At 45.4% G+C, this 21,957-nt stretch overlaps 1 protein-coding gene across 1 annotated transcript in view; it reads right to left on the bottom strand.

Annotated features, from left to right (window-relative positions):
- WDFY4 (WDFY family member 4) overlaps positions 1 to 21,957 on the bottom strand; it is a 195,813-nt gene that overhangs the window by 65,978 nt on the left and 107,878 nt on the right. Inside the window, exons 40-43 of the mRNA XM_083615378.1 lie at positions 10,732 to 10,809; positions 8,535 to 8,738; positions 6,652 to 6,724; positions 4,971 to 5,122 (exon numbers count right to left, since the gene is read on the bottom strand). Coding sequence (XP_083471504.1) covers positions 4,971 to 5,122; positions 6,652 to 6,724; positions 8,535 to 8,738; positions 10,732 to 10,809 — 507 coding nt within the window. The remainder of the gene's footprint in view (positions 1 to 4,970; positions 5,123 to 6,651; positions 6,725 to 8,534; positions 8,739 to 10,731; positions 10,810 to 21,957) is intronic.

The raw sequence follows: 21,957 nt of genomic DNA, 5'->3' as shown, positions 1-21,957 counted from the left end.
TGGATTTGTGACCATTATGCTCATTTGCCTTCAGGAGCAGTAAAGCTCTGCTGGATCAAATACAACTGCCTCTGGTCTATTTTTTGGGAATCCTGCAACGTGTTTAAGTTTTTACTCTGCTAACTATACATTGGAATCTGCTCTGGATCAATATTGAGTAGAATTCCATGACAGATGAAGGGATCTCGTAGGACTTTTCCAGAACATATCTAGGGATGTGGGTGGCACTGTGGTCTAAACCACAGAGCCCAGGGCTTGCCGATCAGAAGGTCGGCGGTTCGAATCCCCGCGACGGGGTGAGCTCCCATTGCTCGGTCCCTGCTCCTGCCCACCTAGCAGTTCGAAAGCACGTCAAAGTGCAAGTAGATAAATAGGTACCGCTCCAGCGGGAAGGTAAATGGCGTTTCTGTGAGGTGCTTTGGTTTGCCAGAAGCGGCTTAGCCATGCTGGCCACATGACCCGGAAGCTGTACCCCGGCTCCCTCGGCCAATAAAGCGAGATGAGCGCCTAAACCCCAGAGTCGTTCGCGACTGGACCTAATGGTCAGGGGTACCTTTACCTTTACCTTAGAACATATCTAGCACTTGAGTCCTTGCAGGACTGGAATCCTGCACAACCAACTTGGCAGTTCTCAAGCCGTATTGAATCGACTCAACTGAAGCAAAGTCTTTCCATCAATGAACACATTCACAGTCTCAATCATTCTCTCTCTCTCTCTCTCTCTCTCTCTCTCTCTCTCTCTATCTATCTCCCAACAAGCATCAAAGCTCGGACACAAATGAGGTAGTTTTATAAAGGTGCCCCCAGGGAAAATAGTGTTGTTACCTAATGAAGCAGCATAGAGCCTGAAATTAACATAGATTAACTAAACTTGCCTTTTCTCAGAGCAGAACACAGAACAAGAGGTTACTAGAATAATCATTCAGTGATGCAAAGGTGACATGAAATAATTGAATAATTACCTCCAAAGATATTTCTCGGGGCAATGAGCAATGGATTGCTCAATTCACTCAGGGATGCAAAACAGAAAGGATTTAAGTGACATACGTCGGATATTAAAGACATGTCCTAATTTTGTTGGTACAAGATTATATACAGTTTCAATATACAACTGAAAACAGGCTGCTTTCAGATGGGTGGCAATTAGTATTAGCCAATCATTGCTCTTCGGTTGTAAATTCCAAGCAGAACTGAAACTGTCTTTCTACTCACTATCTGGAATATAACATTTTTTTCTATGAGTACATCCCTCAATGCTCCACCCACATTGGTGGGTGTGATGTAACAACTGTGGGTGGAGCCATTAGTAGCAGGACACACCCCCTCGTGGTGTCATTTTATGAACTTGGTTTTTAATAAGTCAGTCTTTCAATTAAAACAAAAATGCTTTTGCAGCTGTATTTTGTTTATGAAAGAGATTTGTAGTGTTATTATACTGTAAGACTATTGAGTTAATCTTGGGTAAAGAATGATATCCTTCCCCTCCCCCCTGCAAAAAACCCAACCTTTGCATTCATTGCCATTGTAGAAACATGGTTAATGGCAGTAGCCAGAAAGCTTTTTTAAAATGTATTTTTAAAAGTTTGACATTATGGAGGTAGAGTTTTATATGTATCTTTCCTTTAAATGTACATATTAAACCTAGGACTTGCCGATTGGAAAGTCAGCGGTTCAAATCCCCGCGACGGGGTGAGCTCCCGTCGCTCGGTCCCTGCTCCTGCCAACCTAGCAGTTCGAAAGCGCCTCAAAGTGCAAGTAGATAAATAGGTACTGCTCCGGTGGGAAGGTAAATGGCGTTTCCGTGCGCTGCTCTGGTTAGTCAGAAGCGGCTTAGTCCTGCTGGCCACATGACCCGGAAGCTGTACGCCGGCTCCCTCGGCCAATAAAGCGAGATGAGTGCCGCAACCCCAGAGTCTGTTACGACTGGACCTAATGGTCAGGGGTCCCTTTACCTTATATAACTGGAAAAGTGCTTCAGTACTAATTAGAAATTAATTACTGCTGGGAATAGACACTTTCAGGATCTTTATTTATGCATATTAATTATTTTGTACTGGTGTAATATGTACATAATGCCTGGTCTCAGTTAAATATTCAAGCAGTGATTCATACCAACTGAGGTTTCTGGAACATTTTTGAAAGCAGTTCCACACAAAACACTGGATGAGTTTTTATGATTTGACTTTAGCTTGGAAATAACACAATCTCAGTATAATCCTTGATCTCGACTGGGCAAACAATGTAGTTCTTATTTCCCACCCCTCCTTTATCTTTCCCGTTCAATCGGTCTCCAGATACTTTGCTTTTCTTCTGCTAATTCCTTCTATGGGAAAGAGGGAGTTATTTTTCAACCATACACAACGGCACAGAGACATTTCAGAACCCCAGCATCTGAGCTATCTTCGGACCCGATCCTAAGAAAATCAAGCATGTTTACGTGCGGTAAATGCGTGAAGACAGGTTCAATGAGAAACACAGGTTCTTTAGAGTGCAAGAAGCTGATCCATTTGGCTTATCTCTTTCCTAATGCAAACACCCCCAAAAGTAATTACGGCCGTCGAGAATTTGCCCATCTCTGCGAAAACCCAAAGTGCGCAGTTCCACATACAACAACATTTTTACAGAATCAAACTGTTTCAGAAGCCAGCGCAAGCAATTTGGTACGGAAGAGGTGATTATCAAGGAGCAGTGCTGTGAGAGAGCTTGTTCCTGCTCTGTGGCCAACAGACTAACTGAATTAGCATGCTAACTGAGCATATAACGGCTAATGTTACCTCCTGCAGCTTTCTAAAATTTGTATCGACTTAGCTGTTGCTAAAAGAATGCTTCTGGCATGTCTCGTGGCGTCCTGTGGAGTTACACAGAGGAACAAAGCAGGGGTAGCAACATTACATGTGCCAAGGCAAGCAAAACCTGTCTCGTGGAGGTTACACTGTTGGGAACAGCTTAATTCTGTTGTCTCGATCTACAAGAAACCTAAAGTCCAAGCAAAGATATTATGCATCCCTTTCAGAGGACCTTGTTTGACTGATGGACATATCGGCCCGACAGTGTTCCTTAACATTTCTGAAAGGCACTGCTACAGCGACAAAATACCATTATATAAAATTGCAGTTAATGAAGGATATATATTGGGAGGGTAGGGAGAGGGAGGTTGTAATTTTCTCACCATCCCATGGTAAAGATAGTAATAGGTTGTAAGAGTACATTATTAATTGCAAGTCCAATATAAACATACTGTACTGTGAACGGCTGAAGGCAGAGGGCCCAGTCTGAATGCTGACCTCAATTCTTATGCATGGAAAACTAGCTCATCAAAGAGGACACTGGGTTTCAATACTTCTCCCTAGCATCTAACTTTCTATGTGCAGAGTTTTTTCACGTGGAGACACATTCAAGTCAATAGCAAATGAGCTGTTTCTTGAGCAATCGTTCTGAATCGTCTGAAGGGAAGTCATATGATCAGTGCTGGATTTACATATAAGCTAAGCAAGTCATAGCTTGGGGCCCCAAAAAAAATTAAAGGAAAAAAAACCCTGGATGCACATTTCCAAAATATAAGATAAAAAACAAATAAAATAAAACCTACATACAGCAACAGTGTTTTGTGTTGTGTAGGCTCCTATGGTGTAAGTCATGGGCGCTGCCTGCTAGCCTGCTCCCTAAAATATCACTGGTTTGCTCATTTCTATATATAGGGTGCCTGCATTCTGCATGGACTGGTTGCATGGCAACATGTGCAAATGGCTTTAGATACCTATTAGGTCCATAAATTACCATATGGCATATATTCAACACAAAAAACAGCAACAATATCTGGTTTCGAACATCCTGACATATCACCAGCTAAACACTGCAATATACTGATATATCACGGTGTCTGAAATAAGGATGACATTGGCTGGATTCATGGTTTTTCCTGCATCATGATTTTTGCATCGCACACACAAACACAAACACACACACACACATCATGGTTCACGATATATTGCCAGGTCAAAAATTATGAAACTGATATGGACTTCAAACCAGTTTTGGATGATATAGTGGTACCTCGGGTTAAGTACTTAATTCGTTCCAGAGATCCGTACTTAACCTGAAACTGTTCTTAACTGAAGCACCACTTTAGCTAATGGGGCCTCCCGCTGCCACTGCGCCGCCGGAGCCCGATTTCTGTTCTCATCCTGAAGCAAAGTTCTTAACCTGAAGCACTATTTCTGGGTTAGCAGAGTCCGTAACCTGAAGCGTATGTAATCTGAAGCGTATGTAACCCGAAGCGTATGTAACCCGAGGTACCACTGTATATCAATATATCACCCAGCCCTAATCAATAACCTAAATTTTCCAATGCATTTCCCCACCAGTTTTTCCACCTCAAAAAGTCTGTGTTTTTTTCCCCTCCTGGAAGCAGGTTTGTTGTACAAGGGCATGAAATTCACTTTGTGCAACCTAAGTTTGCCGGTATATAACTGAGTAACATCCACAAACTAGCAACAATCTGAAAACAGCCTGTATCGTGTCACCCCCCTCTATCCTTTCAAGTCCAAGGATAGAGTTATCACAAGATAACTGTTTGGTCTAGTGACAGGGGTCAGCAAACTTTTTTAGCAGGGGGCTGGTCCCCTGACCCTCAGATCTTGTAGAAGGCCAGACTATATTTTTTTTGAAGGGGGGGAATGAATGAATTCCTATGCCCCACAAATAACCCAGAGATGCATTTTAAATAAAATGGCACATTCTACTCGTGTAAAAACACGATGTTTCCTGGAATGTCCACGGGCTGGATTGAGAAGGCGATTGGGCCGGATCTGGCCCCCGGGCCTTAGTTTGCCTACCCATTGTCTAGTCTAGGCCTCAACAGAATCTAAGGTGCTTTCTTGTTCCACTTCTCGGCACCAAATTACACCCCACCATTCATTTGGGAACAGTGATGTGCAAAACAAAAGTTCCCCAGAATCAACTCATGGTACCTTTTCATCCTGTACAAACTCTTGCAGGATGATTTTCCGCTCTGTGCACATTTCCAAAAATTCTTCCGACTGGAAACTTTCATGCAGGGCAGGGAAGAATGTCAGCTGCCCACAATCCATCTCTCCTTCTCTTCCATTTAGCTTTTGCTCTCCTGTATCAGTAGGAAAGACAGGATCAATGGCAGTATGTTTACAGTAAATAATAAGTGGCTAACAAATAGTTGTGTTTGCCTTGTAAACAAGCCCAACAAACTCACTAGCCACCATCGTAGCTTGCATTTCCAAGAGGGCAAATCCCTTCTTCATGGTCAAAATTGGCAGACTAGTATTTTTTCTTAAATGCCCTATACCAAGTGGACATTTGGAGGAAGGCTGCATTTCTAGGCTGATGGTCACAGAAAATACCGTATGTTTTGCTCTATAAGACTCACCTTTTCCTTCCTAAAAAGTAAGGGGAAATGTGTGTGCATCTTATGGAGCGAATGCAGGCTGCGCAGCTATCCCAGAAGCCAGAACAGCAAGAGGGATTGCTGCTTTCACTGTACAGTGATCCCTCTTGCTGTTCTGGCTTCTGAGATTCAGAATATTTTTTTTCTTGTTTTCCTCCTCCAAAAACTAGGTGCGTCTTGTGGTCTGGTGCGTCTTATAGAGCGAAAAATACGGTAGTTTCCCTTCCTTTGCAGCTAGCAGAGAAATCAAAGAAGTGGGCACATGAGAAAGAGAGCGATCTCTTTCTGCTCCCTAGCCTGCACTATGGTATTGGGCAAATTGCTCTACACAAGGCTGGTATATGTCATGCCTTCTATATCCATAACTGACCTAGACCCTGAAAGCATCATCTGAGCCCCTTCTTTGTGTGCTTCCTCCACAAAACGTCCAGAGGGTGGCAACACAAGAACGGGCCTTTTCTGCGGTGGTTCCTCTTATGTGGAATGCTCTCCCCAAGGTGACTCGCCTGGAACCTTCATCGCCTATCTTTATTTACAATGTTCAGAATTCCCTCCAACTTTATTTAGCTATAGTTTGAATGCTCAAGTATATAAAAGGTAAAGGGACCCCTGACCGTTAGGTCCAGTCGTGGCCAACTCTGGGGTTGCGGCGCTCATCTCGCTTTGTTGGCCGAGGGAGCCGGCGTACAGCTTCCAGGTCATGTGGCCAGCATGACTAAGCTGCTTCTGGCGACCCAGAGCAGCGGAAACACCGTTTGCCTTCCCACCAGAGCAGTACCTATTTATCTACTTGCACTTTGACGTGCTTTCGAATTGCTAGGTTGGCAGGAGCTGGGACTGAGCAACAGGAGCTCACCCCATCAAAGGGTTTCAAACCGCCAACCTTCTGATCGGCAAGTCCTAGGCTCTGAACCTAATGGTCAAGGGTCCCTTTACATTTACCTTTATTCTGCCACAGCTCTCTTGCTTAGCTAGCAAACTGCACCAGGTCCTTCCAATGGCATTTACAAGACAAGGTGTCATCTTGATCAAATAACTCGGACAAAACTTATCATATTAATTCACTCTTTTTCATGAATTCATTTCATTGTGGCCTGGCATATTGTTGTGAAAGCAATCAAATGTCCAACACAAACAGATGTTTCGGAATCAGATTGGTGCCTGCCCGCCTGCCTGTTCTTTCCATACATTACCAGATTTATCTCATGGAGCCGTCAGCCCTGGAATATTACCTTGGCTTTCCTCCGGGGTTACAGCAAATGAGCTGTCGTGCGGCTGATGAGCCTGAGCAGAGGAATTATGCAACTGAAATGGGGGGAAAACAGGAAGATCAACACACTTCTACATCAAACTGGAACTCTGGTCTGAGTATCCCCTTCCATGGGCCGTCCAGAGTGCCCTCCATGATAAAGCAAGGCTTGCAGGTCTTTCCTTTTTATTTGTCGACAGCATCTGGTACTTAAAAGCCCACTGCTTCTGAACATGGAGGTTCCATATAATTACTAGCACCAGCCATTGATGGGGCTTACCACACATGGATTTATCTGCTCTCATTTTGAGATCATCAGGGTTTCCCAAACTTGGGTCTCCAGCTGTTTTTGGACTACAACGCCCATCATCCCTAGCTAGCAGGACCCAGTGGTCAGGGATGATGGGGACCGTAGTCCAAAAACAGCTGGAGACAGCAGGGAAACCCTGATTTAAGTTTTATAATGAGACCATGATGGAAGCATGGAAGTCAATGAATGAAAGGAGGAAGGAGGAGGGGGGAGATTGCGGGCATGATATCATTCTCTCCCCAACAACCCTTGGTTTATTGTGATAGCCTGGGATTCGGACTCGGAGGCTGAACCTGAGGAATCCCAGCCTGCACAGGAGTCCCCGCCTCCAGAACCAGCTGAGCCGGGGCTGGGGATTGAGCCTGAAGGGTCCTCACCTGTGCTGGATCCTCAGGTGCAGGCACCAGCTGAGTCTGCTCTGGCTCCTGTGGTGAGGGAGGACCCATTGCCTGCAGGTGCTCCACTCTCAGCCCCGTCAGGGGAAGGTCAGGTTGCCTCTGGGTCCGGTAATCCGCCAGCCTCTCTGGAGCTGCAGAGGCTCAGGGCAGAGAGGCGGAGGGAACTAAGTTCCCGCAGGAGGAGTGCTCGCCTCCAGACCAGGAGAGGCGAGTCACCTGTGGACCGGGGCCACCCTATGCCTTGGGGCAGATAAAAGCCAGCCAGCCCAGTCCCAGGTTGTGGAAGCAACATTGATGGTAGCCTGTTCCTGCCTGCACCCTGTCCTGCTCTTCTGCCAGAGTTCCTGACCTCACCCGACTCCCTGCCTTGGACCCTGCTTCAGCTTTGACGGACAGCCTCCATACCGCACCCTCGACCTCGGACTGGACTCGGACCTCGCCGCATGGTTAACCCTCGGGACCAGCACATTTATTAAGCTGATACAGAGTCCGCTCTTCTGCGGCAACATCCGCCAGATGGAGGACCCCTGATAAGCCGTCCAAGCTTATTTCAAGGCTTCTGGTAATATGCAAGTGAACCAAAAGAAGTACAGTGGACGCTTGGGTTGTGAACGTGATCAATGCGGGATGCATGTTCGCAACCCGCAGCGTTCGCAACCCTCGTCTGCGCACATGCGGGTTGTGAATTAGCACTTCTGCGCATGTGCAACTGCCAAAACCCGGAAGTAACCCATTCCAGTACTTCCGGGTGTTGGCAGTCCACAACCCAAAAAAACACAACCTGAAGCGGACACAACATGAGGTATGATTATACAGGCAAACCTCGGATCCCAAGCACCTCTGTTTTGGAACGTTTTGGCTTCCGAATGCTGAAAACCCGGAAGCAAATGCTCCGGTTTTCGAACGTTTTTTGGAAGCCGAATGTCCCACACGACTTCCGCTTGAGTCCAGGAAGCTCCTGCAACCAACTGGAAGCTGTGCTTCGGTCGTCGAACATTTTGGAAGCTGAACAGGCTTCCAGAACGGATTACATTCAACAACCAAGGTTTGACTGTAGGTGCCAACGTTCTAGAGGGAAGAGCTGCCCCTCATGATTAGTCTTACAAGGCCATTACTGATGGAAGATAATTCCCACTTGTTGCCCCCAAGGCATGTCACCTTGTTCCTTGTTGACACAGCTGTATGATAGGTGACTCTGAGCCAAACCCTCTTCCTCATCCGCGAAGGGCCTTCGTATCCATCCAGAATCCACCTTGAAGTAGAAGGGGCTAAGGCTGACTCCCAAGGTCCTCCTCTCCGAACCAGCTGCTCCTCAAGGTCTGCCCAGGCTTTTGCAGATTTGTTGTACCCACACATTAACCTCTGCGAAGAAAGACTCAAAACACTCAAAACTCAGCTTGGTTTTCTTACATTTATTCAGAGATTTCACCGGGCTGCTGAAGTGGGAGACCTTTACCACGGAAACCTAGGCTACGAGAAGCAGGAAAGTTTGTATGCCGTACATATGTAGCCACATAATAATTAAAAACAATAATTTTATTATTTATACCCTACTCATCTGACTGGGTTGCCTCGGCCACTCTGAGCAGCTTCCAACACATATAAAAGCATAACAAAACATCAAACATTAAAAACTTCCGGATAAAGGGCTGCCTTCAGGTATCTTCTAAAAGTTATGTAGTTCTTTCTCTCCTTGACATTTAATGGGAGGGTGTTTCACAGGGCAGGGGCCACTACTGAGAAGGCCCTCTGCCTGGTTCCCTGTAGTTTCACTTCTTGCAGCGAGGGAACTGCCAGAAGGCCATAGGTGTCTGGGCTAAACAATTGGGCCAAAGATGTTCCTTCAGGTACACTGGGAGAGCACCTCCCTATCTCAGATTTCTCTCCTACAGTTCATGTCCCCCCAAATATGGAACTGGTGCAGTTTCCCTGCACTATACAGGAATGTTTCAGGAGGCAGAAACAGGACTCCTTCCCCACTATTAAGGTTTCCCTGCCCCTTGCTCCAGAAGTTAGGTTCAGGTTTGAGGTCGCAGCCCTGAGACCTCCTGTGGTACAAGACGCTGCCTCAGATAAGGTCACACGATTTGTCCGTCAGTCTGCTTGGACTTTCAGCAGCTTTTTAAAGGCTCAAGCACCTTAAAAAAACAACCAACCCCTGTTTATAACAACCATTTACATTTCATTGAGAGTTTTTGTATTAAATTGTTTTGCCGCACCACTATCATCTTCAGTTTATTGCGAGCAATCAAATAATTACAATCAACAGAGGAAAACCCAGTAATTCTCTCTCTCTCTCTCTCTCTCTCTCTATATATATATATCAAATATGCATCCATATGGTGTTTTTCCAGTAAATGTATTAAATGAAAAAGGAGTCGTCGATTAATGGCTTGTCACTCACAATTAATGTAGCCATTCCTATCAACTATTATATGTTCCTATGTAGAATATTTCGTTGGAAAAATCACATACTTACTGCACTTAAAAGGAAAAAAAACCATTCCTTTCCCACCAAGCAGGAGAGTATGTGAGCAGTACGTGGTCCCAATTCTAATCTACCCACTGATGCAAATAGAGGTGAGAAAACCAACATAGCTGCCCTTATCCCATTTTGGGTGTAAAAAAGCACGTACGGTTAGGTCTGTCAAATGAAGCCTGCAAAGGAGTCCTTTTCATTACGCTGTAGTATGAATGGAGAAGAAACTGCTTTCCATTTTAATGTCTACCTACCTAAAACACACTTCTCAAACCAGTAGGGAAAATGAAGTGCAGCACCCCTTGAAATTTTGCACTTCCGAGAATGTTTTGATCCAGCAACAAAAGTGTTATATATTAGGGGAAGCACACACAAAAAACATGCATAGCACTGAAAATGCATTTTAGCGGCAATTGCTAGCAAAAAACGGCTATATAAAAATTTCTGTGCCAATCTTAAAATAATGCTTGCAAGGTGATGTGGAAATGGGACAAACTGAACTTAAGGATGGAAAAACTCTTTTGTGAACAGCATTGGGGGCAGGGGAGATCACCAAACAGAGAAACTGAGGGAAACTGATCGATTTTCACCCTTCACTAATCTGCAGAGATCAGCCCTTGCTTCCGCTTTTTATTCAACTAAACATCAGACCAATGACACCTGCACTTCCGAGTCCATGTTGCTCAGCAATGCTTCATGGGCTCCCAAAACTCAGTGATGTTCTGCTGCCCTTGACGTTTTGCGTTTAGGTTGCCCAGAAAACTGCAAATGTACCAATGCTATGTTCAAAACACCACAACTCCCTTGCTGGATAGTAGCCCATGTGCCCAACCCTCATTTGGCTAGGAGCAGAAAAATGAGGCTGGGGCTTCTTACCTCAGCATGGTCCTTGCACAAAAGCGCATACAGTTCTTGACCATTTCTCCGGTATTCTTCCAGACACGATGCAAAGTCCTGATGAAAGAGTAAGGAGACGTTACAAAGCGGTTTGTGAACGCTGTTCCATATTTGGCTCAGCCCTAAATTGAAATGCACAAACCACAACCTGTGAAAAAACCAAAAGCTTCTGGAACATAGTATATGATGAGCTTAAAAAAATGTTGAAGTATACCTTTATGAAAAATACAGAAGCTTTTCTACTAGGGATAACGGACAGAGGTATAGCAAGAGAAGATCAGAAAATATTCCTCTATGCCACAGGAGCAGCAAGGATCCTAATTGCTAAAAACTGGAAAAAAGAAACTGTGCCAACAAAAAAGGAATGGCAAGACAAACTGTTAGAGTATATTGAACTGGCTAGATTAACAGGCAACTAGAGATCACACTAGACAAGAGTTTCAAAAAGCATGGGGAAAATGCAGAGAATACTTCACAAAACAGTGCCCTAAAATACATACCTGGACTTGTTTCTATTAATGTCTGCAGGAGACTTTGTGGATATTTAAGTTATAACTAAAAAAATCTTAATAATTATTCATAAAGGAAATAGCTTATAAGAAGTAAATAAGGAGGCCAGATACAGGATAAAGGAAGTCTTATATTTGGTTGTTTGTATTGTTGTATGTTATGCTCATTGTATGTTATGTTCACGTTTAATGAAGGTGGATTCCTGTATCAGGGGGGTGGGGGTTTATGTTACATTGTAAATAAAAAATTAAAAAAAGAAAACAAAAGAAATGCTCAAACCACAGATTTTAAATCAAAATCTCAGATTTTAATTCAAGGTTGGGGGAGAAGAGAGGAGTGAAGTGGAGTGAGAGCTATGGGTAAAGGTAAAGGTAAAGGGACCCTTGACCATTAGGTCCAGTCGTGGCCGACTCTGGGGTTGTGGTGCTCATCTCGCTTTACTGGCCGAGGGAGCTGGCGTACAGCTTCCGGGTCATGTGGCCAGCATGACTAAGCCGCTTCTGGCAAACCAGAGCAGCGCACAGAAGCACCGTTTACCTTCCCGCTGGAGCGGTACCTATTTATCTACTTGCACTTTGACATGCTTTTGAACTGCTAGGTTGGCAGGAGCAGGGACTGAGCAACGGGAGCTCACCCCGTTGTGGGGATTCGAACTGCCAACCTTCTGATCGGGGGTAGTAAACTTTAATTCTTTTACACAGTGTGTGCACAAGGTTTTTGTGTCAGTGTCACATGGGTAGGTTCTCTTTCTATTCATTTACTCATTTTCATTGGCAAGGAAAAAATGTTTCTCCTGTCACAAGCAACCTGTCAGTGATAAGTTCACATAGCTGTTTATAAAAATGCATGGCGTGCATTTATTTGCTACACCAATTGCTTGACCAAATACCTACTTAGGCTTACAGATACTGGTTTTGTATGCATCTAATATATACTGTGGGACGCGGGTGGTGCTGTGGGTTAAAATCAGAGCCTAGGACTTGCCAATCAGAAGGTCGGCAGTTCGAATCCCCGTGACGGGGTGAGCTCCCATTGCTCGGTCCCTGCTCCTGCCAACCTAGCAGTTCGAAAGCACGTCAAAGTGCAAGTAGATAAATCGGTACCGCTCTGGCGGGAAGGTAAATAGTGTTTCCGTGCGCTGCTCTGGTTCACCAGAAGCGGTTTAGTCATGCTGGCCACATGACCCGGAAGCTGTACGCCAGCTCCCTCGGCCAATAAAGCGAGATGAGCACCGCAACCCCAGAGTTGGTTACGACTGGGCCTAATGGTCAGGGGTCCCTTTACCTTTACCTTAATATATACTGTATTTCTCCATGGTAGAAACTTGGAAAAGTAAGAGAGTGTTAAAGTAATCCGTTACTTTAAGGAAGTATCATGATCATTTTCCACTGATGCTATGTTAACACTGGGCTTCCTGTGTTAAACTGACACACGTAACCCTCAGAGGGGAATAATCATGTGAGTAGCAGTTCAAAAGCACATCAAAGTGCAAGTAGATAAATAGGTACCACTCTGGTGGGAAGGTAAACGGTGTTTCTGTGTGCTGCTCTGGTTCGCCAGAAGCAGCTTAGTCATGCTGGACACATAACCCGGAATAACTCTCTGAGGACAAACGTCGGCTCCCTCGGCCAGTAAAGCAAGATGAGCGCTGCAACCCCAGAGTCATTCGCAACTGGACTTAACTGTCAGGGGTCCTTTACCTTTACCTTTACCTTTTTTTTAGGAAAGTCATTCTGGGAGGAAATAATGTAATCTTTCTGTGAAAAAAAACATTACGACCCAGCATATTTGAATAAAATTAATTTTACTTTTAAAATGTTTAACTTTCTTTTGGAAAGAATGTTGATGTTTGATGTTGTCAAATAGATAGATGGGCAGGCAGGCAGGCAGGCAGACATAGATATATATTGCTTTGATTTAAGAAATAAAGTAAGTTACCCCCACAAAAAAGTAAGAAACCCTTGTAAACCACTGTAAGCCCCTCCCCTCAAGTTAAAAAGGGGGAATAAGAATCTACCACCAGCCCGACGGTAAACCACCCCCCTTCTCCCTGTTCACCTGAATGTCCCCCTTAAAAAGATAAAAAGGGCAGCCCTATATTACTCTAGTTTTACTAAAATATTCCATGTTATTACATCCTTTTTATGTTTTATCATATTTCAAATGTGTTGTTCTTTATTGATTTCTGTAATGGCCTCTGGCTAGACAAAGGCTGGTTGATTGGATTTACTGATGCTAAACTACAATGTGCATTCTAAATGCTTGCACGGCCTTTATCGCTATTTCAAAGTTATTACAGTGGTGCCTCGCAAGACAAAATTAATCCGTTCCGCGAGTCTCTTCGTCTTGCGTTTTTTTTGTCTTGCGAAGCACGGCTATTAGCGGCTATTAGCGGCTTAGCGGCTTAGCGGCTATTAACGGCTTAGCGGCTTAGCGGCTTTAAGAAAACAAGGAAACAAAGGAACAAAGGAAACAAACTTGCAAGAACTTGCAAGACGTTTCGTCTTGCGAAGCAAGCCCATAGGGAAAATCGTCTAGCGAAGCGACGCAAAAACCGAAAAACCCTTTCGTCTTGCGCGTTTTTCGTTTTGCGAGGCATTCGTCTTGCGGGGCACCACTGTATTGTGAATGGGCGAAATTTTGGCAAACAGAAAGGCGGGGGGGGGAGGAATTAAATATTATAGAGCTGCATACGGTGTCCCCTTTTATTCCACCCCAACTTTCCTAGATTCGCAAACTTAATTATTACATTACTTTGTCGCTTTATACAAAAGAAGTCTCAAAGCGACCTAACAGTATAATTTAATAATCATATTTTATAATAGCCTGGCAAATACAGAGGCAAAGAGTGCCCATAGTTCTGCCCCCCCCCCCCCCGTGAAGGCTGGGCCAGCTAAGAGGGGCTCACAAAGCCACTTCCAACCTCAGGAGGAGGTGGTGTCGCAGGCTTCACGCCCCCAACACGTGCGCGGAGGCTGGCTTCCAGCCCCCGCACGATCAGGGGAATCCTCGGGCTGCGTCATCCCCTGAGCCAGCCAAACGGCTGGCTCGGGGTGTGTGGCTTGCCTCACTTAAGGCGAGCGCGGCCCCGGGATCTCCCTCTTTGGTCCGGGCAGCAGTCCTGGTTTCCCACCCACCCACCCACCCTTTAAGGTTCCCCTTCTGACCTTGCTATGGACCTCGGCTGGTCGCCGTCAAGGGGCCTGGTAGGAATTTTTTCCACTTGGCAAATTGGCACCGGCCATTTGGTTTTTCGCCTACCTCATAGCAAATCATCACAACTCATTGGTTTTGGCGGTTAGGCATTGGTAGGGTATTGTTATGTAGATGTGTTGGGGGGAGTGCCATCACCTCCCCCAAAGATTGAAGGGTAGTCCGGTAAAGGATTCCGGGGGGCGCAGCCCCGTCCGAAGCCTATGGAGGTCAGGGCCTAAAGCGCGCCCCCGAGCGGTGACCCCAGGGGAGTCCCTAGTTGATGTCCATCAGCAGGGCTCCCCCTGCTGGTGTTAACCCTTCCTGGTCTTCAAGCAAACAGGCTGAATAGTCGGACACGACCAATGCCTAAGCCAATACCGCTCTTTACCTGTAACCAATAAAGTTGTGGCCAATTTTAGCCCATTAACCTAAAATAACGGTGTCTCGTGTCTTTATTCCTACTGGTGGGAGGTGGGAACTCGCGATGCAACAGCCCTGCAGTGTAAGCCAAGATTAATACTGGCCTGGGGGTCAAAAGGGTCTCTTTCAGGAAAACAAAGTGGGGGCGGGAGGCTAAAAAGTGGGTCACAGGGGAAGCTGCGGAGGGAGCAGATCTGGAGTAGGAGACCATGTTGGTCAAGTGGACGAGCACAGAACGGCTTCCTTTGGAGTTCTGTAACTCATTTGGGGAACGCACGGCTCAATGCAGAGGTGGAGCCTTTTGTAACCATGGAAGGTTCCCCCATGAATAGCTCAGTCGGTACAGCATGAGACTCTTAATCTCAGAGTGGTGGGTTTGAACCCCCTGCTGGGAAAAGATTCCCGCATTGCAAGCAGTCCTGGGTTTATGTATAAGCTAAACAAGCTATAGCTTAGGGCCCCACTCACTTGGGGACCCCCAAAAATTGTAAAGGGAAAAAAAACCTGGATGTACATTTACAAAATAGAAGATAAAAAACAAACAAAATAAAACCTATGTTATGTACTGAGTTGAATAGAATCCAAACGGCAGCAGTCTGATTGGTCCTAGAACAATAGGATTCAGAATGCAGCAGTCTGATTGCTCCTAGAACAATGCAGCAGTATGATTGGTTGGCAGGAACCACCCAATCATGCTCCAGATAGAAGTGAATCCACAACCTGATTGGCTTACAGTAGAATTCCGGAATTAGCCAATCATGTGCAGCCCATTGTGTAAATAATGTATATAAATCAGATACTTTGGGGGGACTTTCATTCATTCCTCCTCACCACTATGAGCTGAATAAAGAGCATGAAATCACTTTGCGACTCTGAGTATATTTCAACCTACATACAGCAACAGTGTTTTGTGTTGTGTAGGCTCCTATGATGTAAGCAATGGGCCCCGCCTGCTAGCCTGCTCCTTAAATATCACTGGTTTGCTAATTTCTCTATATAGGGTGCCTACATTCTGCACATGCAAATGGCTTTAGATACCTATTAGGTCCATAAATTACCATAAAGCATATATTCAACACAAAAAACAGCAACAATTGGTTGTTGACAAGGACAGCTGGACCTATAAAGGGCCCCATTACCTTCAGTAGCTATGGGCCTCATCAAACCTAAATCTGGCCCTGATTGCAAGGGTTTGGAAAAGATGACCCTCGTGATCCCTCTACAGCAGTGATGGCCAAACTCGGCCCTCCAGCTGTTTTGGGACTACAATTCCCACCATCCCTGACCACTGGTCCTGTTAGCTAGGGATGATGGGAGTTGTAATCCAACAACAGCTGGAGGGCCAAGTTTGGCCATCACTGCTCTACAGTTCTATGATTCTGGAAGGTTATGGTTCTCAATCACATGTTGAGCAGGCAGAAGACACCATCTCCTCCCCCAAAATGGACAAACTCCATCCTGGTTAACTGTAATTGAGATGAATGTGATCTATGCGTGGTCTGAGCTATGCCCTAGAGTGGCCTTCATCACCCTTGAGTCAGCCGATGTTGTTGGACTACAACTCCCATCATCCCTAGCTAGCAGGAGCAGTGGTCAGGGATGATGGGAGTTGTAGTCCAACAATATCCGGGGACTCACGGTTGAGAAAGGCTGCCCTTCTTATTACGGCAAGGCTTCCAGCCAACAAGAGATGCTTCATTATACTCAGCCCAGCTTTGATGGCTTGTTAATTAACACTGAGTCATTTCAAGAAAAGAGGAAACTGTGGGAATGTTCAGAGCAGGCAGGAGAGGATATATAGTTTATTATTATCCTTCCTAACTTGCACTAGCAAGTTCCTTTACTTAGCAGAGTTTACATTCCCCTTCTCATGCACAGCAGATAACTGGTTGCAGGCTCGTGTGAGCCTCTCACTATTATACAATTCAATCTGTCTCAGATTGAATTGTACGTTCCTGGTAAATTCCCTTGAATCCCTCTTTAAAAGAATAAAGACACCACAATCTTATTTAAAGATGATAGAAATTAGTTTACTCACATCAGTTCACAGTTGGATTCCTGAAAGCAGACTTAGTTACAAATAGGTACATGTGGATCTACCCCGTATGGGGGAATAATCCCAGTGCTTCTGCTAGCTGAGAGCTAGCAGAGCAGTCCTAGCTAATAGCTGATCAAACGTAGAAGGAAGTCCAAAGAGAGAGAGAGTGCTGCGTGCCTCATCCTTTTGTTACCTGGACAGGTAAAGTCACACCCACCTTCTATCACATGCAAAAGGACGGATGCTCCAGCCAGGAGGAACAGGAAGTTTCGACTGGCTGAACCAAACATTCCCCCACATGTCTTCTCTAGCATTACAAGGGATGTTGTACTTGACTGCCTCTCATGGACCACATCCCACAGAAACAAGTTTATTGTAGAGCAAGCTTGGTCAAATGGCCTCAGAATTCTGGCCAGGCTTTATCAACCTGTAGCCCTTACATGCCAGAGGCAACTCTTCACAACAAACTGTCCTGTTTCTGCTTGGTTTGGGCTCTTAGGTTAATGTGCTACAAGATCTATGGGACCCCAGTTGACACTGGCCAGCATCCAGCTCTGTGCTTGCACTTGACCAGCAACTCCTCTCCAGGAAGCAAACTGTAAAGCACTGATGGAAGCCATTAGAGTTTGTTTGCTTGAAGCATCATTAAGCTCGTAATCACGGTTGCGGCCTCACAAAACTATTACATAACTCATACCCAACTCCCATAAAGGCTGACCTAGATAGTGGAAGAATCCCTCACCAAGGGACTGGGCCAGCAGGCAGAAGTCAATGAGCCAGGAGTCTCCTTCACGGCTTAGCTCTGCACTTAAACCCTCTCTACTGATCAACATACATACACAAAGCTATATGGCAGCCACTTCCCTGCAGTGGGGTCCTATACTGCTGGAGACTGTGGGAAACACTCAGATATGTTTAATGATCGGTAGTTTAAGGCAGCTACTAGAAAAATCAATGCTGGTACAGTGGTACCTCGGGTTACATACACTTCAGGTTACATACACTTCAGGTTACACACTCTGCTAACCCAGAAATAGTGCTTCAGGTTAAGAACTTTGCTTCAGGATAAGAACAGAAATTGGGCTGCGGCGGTGCGGCAGCAGCAGGAGGCCCCATTAGCTAAAGTGGTGCTTCAGGTTAAGAACAGTTTCAGGTTAAGTACGGACCTCCGGAACGAATTAAGTACTTAACCCGAGGTACCACTGTATACCATATTTTTCGCTATATAAGACGCACTTTTCCCCTCCTAAGAAGTATGGGGAAATGTGTGTGTGTCTTACAGAGCGAATGCTGGCTGTGCGGCTGCCCCTGAAGCCAGGAACACTCCCCCTGCCCTGAAAAGGCTTTGCACAGCTATCCCTGAAGCCATGAAAGCGAGAGGGATCGGTGCTTTCGCTGCGCAGCGATCCCTTTTGCTGTTCTGACTTCGATTCGCTAGAGGGCACTGCGCAGCTTTCCCTCTCTGCGCAGCGCCCCTTCAGCAAAGCGGGAAGAGAAATGGAAGAGTCTCCGTTTCTCCTGCCACTTTGCTGGAAAGGCTCTGTGCAGAGAGGGAGAGAATATTTTTTTTCTTGTTCTCCTCCTCTAAAACTATGTGCGTCTTATGGTCGGGTGCATCTTATAGAGCGAAAAATACGGTATTTCCTTTACCAGGAAGGAATCCCAAGAGAATGGGAATGGATGGCATTTTTAGGAGAGGGCAGATTAGGTAGCCGATGGTCTTGTGTGGAAGCAAGCAGAGGTGGATCTGCTATGAAACTACTGAAGCTTTAGTTCCAGGGTCTATAATCCTGGGCCCCAGAAACAATTTTATCAGACCCTCCAAATGTCCCTGTTTTCCAGGGACAGTCCCAGATTTCCTGAAGCCATCCTGGTTTCTGATTTGATCCCAGAATATCCCACTTTTCCTTTAGGACACCCCTATTTTCATCAGAGAAATGTTGAAGACATTGCTTTTTTCACCCCAAATGGGTCTAGTAGACCCAATTTGAGTCACACAGCTCAATTTCAGTAATTTCTTGTTTTATATATTTCAACAATCCCAACGTTTGAGAGTCAGGTGTTGTAAAGGTTGTTGCAAACAACCCCACTGAGGAAGACGACAGTGTTCTGAATATGTTCAGAACTTCATATGGTTTTTAAAATACAGTTGTACCATGGAAGTTGAACGGAATCTGTTCCAGAAGTCCGTTCGACTTCTAAAACATTCAGAAACCAAAGCACTGCTTCTGATTGGCTGCAGGATGCTCCTTCAACCAATCGGAAGCCACGGAAGCCACATTGGACGTTCAGGTTCCAAAGAACGTTTGCAAATCGGAACAATCACTTCCAGGTTTGCAGCGTTCAGGAACCAAAACTTTTGAGTACAACGGCGTTTGGGATCCAAGATACGACTGTTTAATTCACATCCTATCATTTACGTCAGTATATGATTGTTGTTGTCGTTTAGTCGTTTAGTCGTGTCCGACTCTTCGTGACCCCATGGACCACAGCACGCCAGGTCCTCCTGTCTTCCACTGCCTCCCGCAGTTTGGTCAAACTCATGCTGGTAGCTTTGAGTACACTGTCCAACCATCTCGTCCTCTGTCATCCCCTTCTCCTTGTGCCCTCCATCTTTCCCAACATCAGGGTCTTTTCCAGGGAGTCTTCTCTTCTCATGAAGAGAAGACCAAAGTATTGGAGCTTCAGCTTCAGGATCTGTCCTTCCAGTGAGCACTCAGGGCTGATTTCCTTCAGAATGGAGAGGTTTGATCTTCTTGCAGTCCATGGGACTCTCAAGAGTCTCCTCCAGCACCAGAATTCAAAAGCATCAATTCTTTGGCGATCAGCCTTCCTTATGGTCCAGCTCTCACTTCCATACATCACTACTGGGAAAACCATAGCTTATGGAAAACCAGTATATGATTAGTACGAATCTTTTCTAAATGAAGAAGTAACAATTATAATAAAAGTAGTTTCACACACACACCCCTGTGTGATTATGCAACTTTGTTACTTGAATGGTTTCTAAGCTGTTCTCCGTAACGGCTGGATGCAAAAGAGAAGATCTCCTTCCTTTTTGCTTCTTGGGGACAGTCACAGAACGAGCGATTCTGTTTTTGCACTTTCATTAAACATCTCATTCTCACTGCCGCTCATAATAGGGATCAAATGCTCATTTTGTGTTTCGACAGACTGCAGCTCCAACCATTAGGGCGTCTCGTGTAAACTTAGCGCCTTAACCCTCCAGGAGGCTAATGCACATTGCCAACTGCACGGAACCCCCACATGGTTGGGGAATAGCAAGCCAAATGAAAATCCTTGTTTCTCTGCCCCATCTTCCTCCCACCACCCACCCCCCTTTCCAACCAGCTACACTTAGGAAGCAGCAACTGCCGGAAAGAGAAACCACAGTCGTGGAGCCTCAATGTGACCTTGTGGCAAAGTACTTCATGGAATATCACACAGAGAAATGAATAGAAGATAATCAGAGCACAGGCTGGGCATTCCTAAGATCGGCTGTGGATGGTAGACAGTGGAGAAAGGGGCCGTATCTGCTCTTGCACAATTCCCATTCAGTGAGAGTTTGTGCAAGAGAACTTTGTGGTAAATTGCAGCCAATATAAATGCATAGCTGCATGAGATGACATATGAGAGCGCTTGGACTAAAATTGTCAGCCAAAAGCTTGGTGTAGTGGTTAAGAGCGGTAGTCTCGTAATCTGGGGAACCGGGTTCGCGTCTCCGCTCCTCCACATGCAGCTGCTGGGTGACCTTGGGCTAGTCACACTTCTTTGAAGTCTCTCAGCCCCACTCACCTCACAGAGTGTTTGTTGTGGGGGAGGAAGGGAAAGGAGAATGTTAGCCGCTTTGAGACTCCTGAAGGGGAGTGAAAGGCGGGATATCAAATCCAAACTCTTCTTCTTTTCTGGTTTATCACCGTAACAGTTATTAACACTGGGCTTCAGTAAAGCAAATACTTTAATTGGACAGCGCCTATATGAAACTGAAGGGACATGGGTGGCACTGTGGTCTAAACCACTGAGCCTCTTGGACTTGCCTATCGGAAGGTCGGCGGTTCGAATCCCCGCGATGGGGTGAGCTCCTGTTGCTCAGTCCCAGCTCCTGCCAACCTAGCAGTTCGAAAGCACGCCAAAAGTGCAAGTTGATAAATAGGTACTGCTCCGGCAGGAAGGTAAATGGTGTTTCTGTGCACTACTCTGGTATCAGTGTTCAGTTGCGCCAGAAGCGGTTTAGTCATATTGGCTACAGGACCCAGAAAGCTGTCTGTGGACAAACGCCATCTCCCTGTAAAGCGAGATGAGCACCGCAACCCCAGAGTGGTCTGTGACTGGACTTAACTGCCAGGGGTCCTTTACCTTTTTATATGATACTGAACGACAGAACAATTTGGCCACAATCAGAAAATTTTGAACATGGTATGATTATTTTCCACCTAGTCATTTTGACACTTTGGCACCCTATCTGCAAAATTTAACAATTCCAAAATACAGGCGTGCTTTCACTTTCACAAGATGGAATATGCTGCCTTCGGCTGTACTTGAGGGTCGATTTCAAAAAATTCAGTTGGGAAAATGGTGATGTCCTTGCGGAGATGGCAGTATTGAGCCCATGGCTCATGTGCTTCTGGCTTGCACTCTTTATAAAGATTTGAGGAGTGAGGTTATTACCCCTCTGTTATTGTCTATGTTAGGTTGCTCAACCATTGCTACTGTGTTCTTTCTTCTAGCAGATCAAGGTGACCAGGTGACAGCAAAAACTGCAAGGTTTTTAGCAGGGGCAGTTAGAACAAGACCTGTTATTTGATTGTTGATGTAAACCCCCAAAATGTATTTTCTATAGTTAAGTTTTTACCTCTATCTTCAGTACATTTTATTTTATTGCTATGGCTAGTAGCTGATGCAAATAAAGATTCTTCTGATTCTGATTCATTTGATGACATAAGATTCAAGGCCTCCCTCATTCACAAGAACCTCAAAGCCAAAGTCATATTATGAAAGGTCTAGGTAGCATGTCGTTAGACCGACATATATGTACCTGCGGT

The sequence above is a fragment of the Podarcis filfolensis genome (assembly GCF_964270895.1).
Source record: "Podarcis filfolensis genome assembly, chromosome: 5".
Classification (NCBI taxonomy): Eukaryota; Metazoa; Chordata; class Lepidosauria; order Squamata; family Lacertidae; genus Podarcis; species Podarcis filfolensis.
Note: the sequence above shows the minus strand (reverse complement) of the source record. Positions and strands in the feature narration are given on the sequence as shown.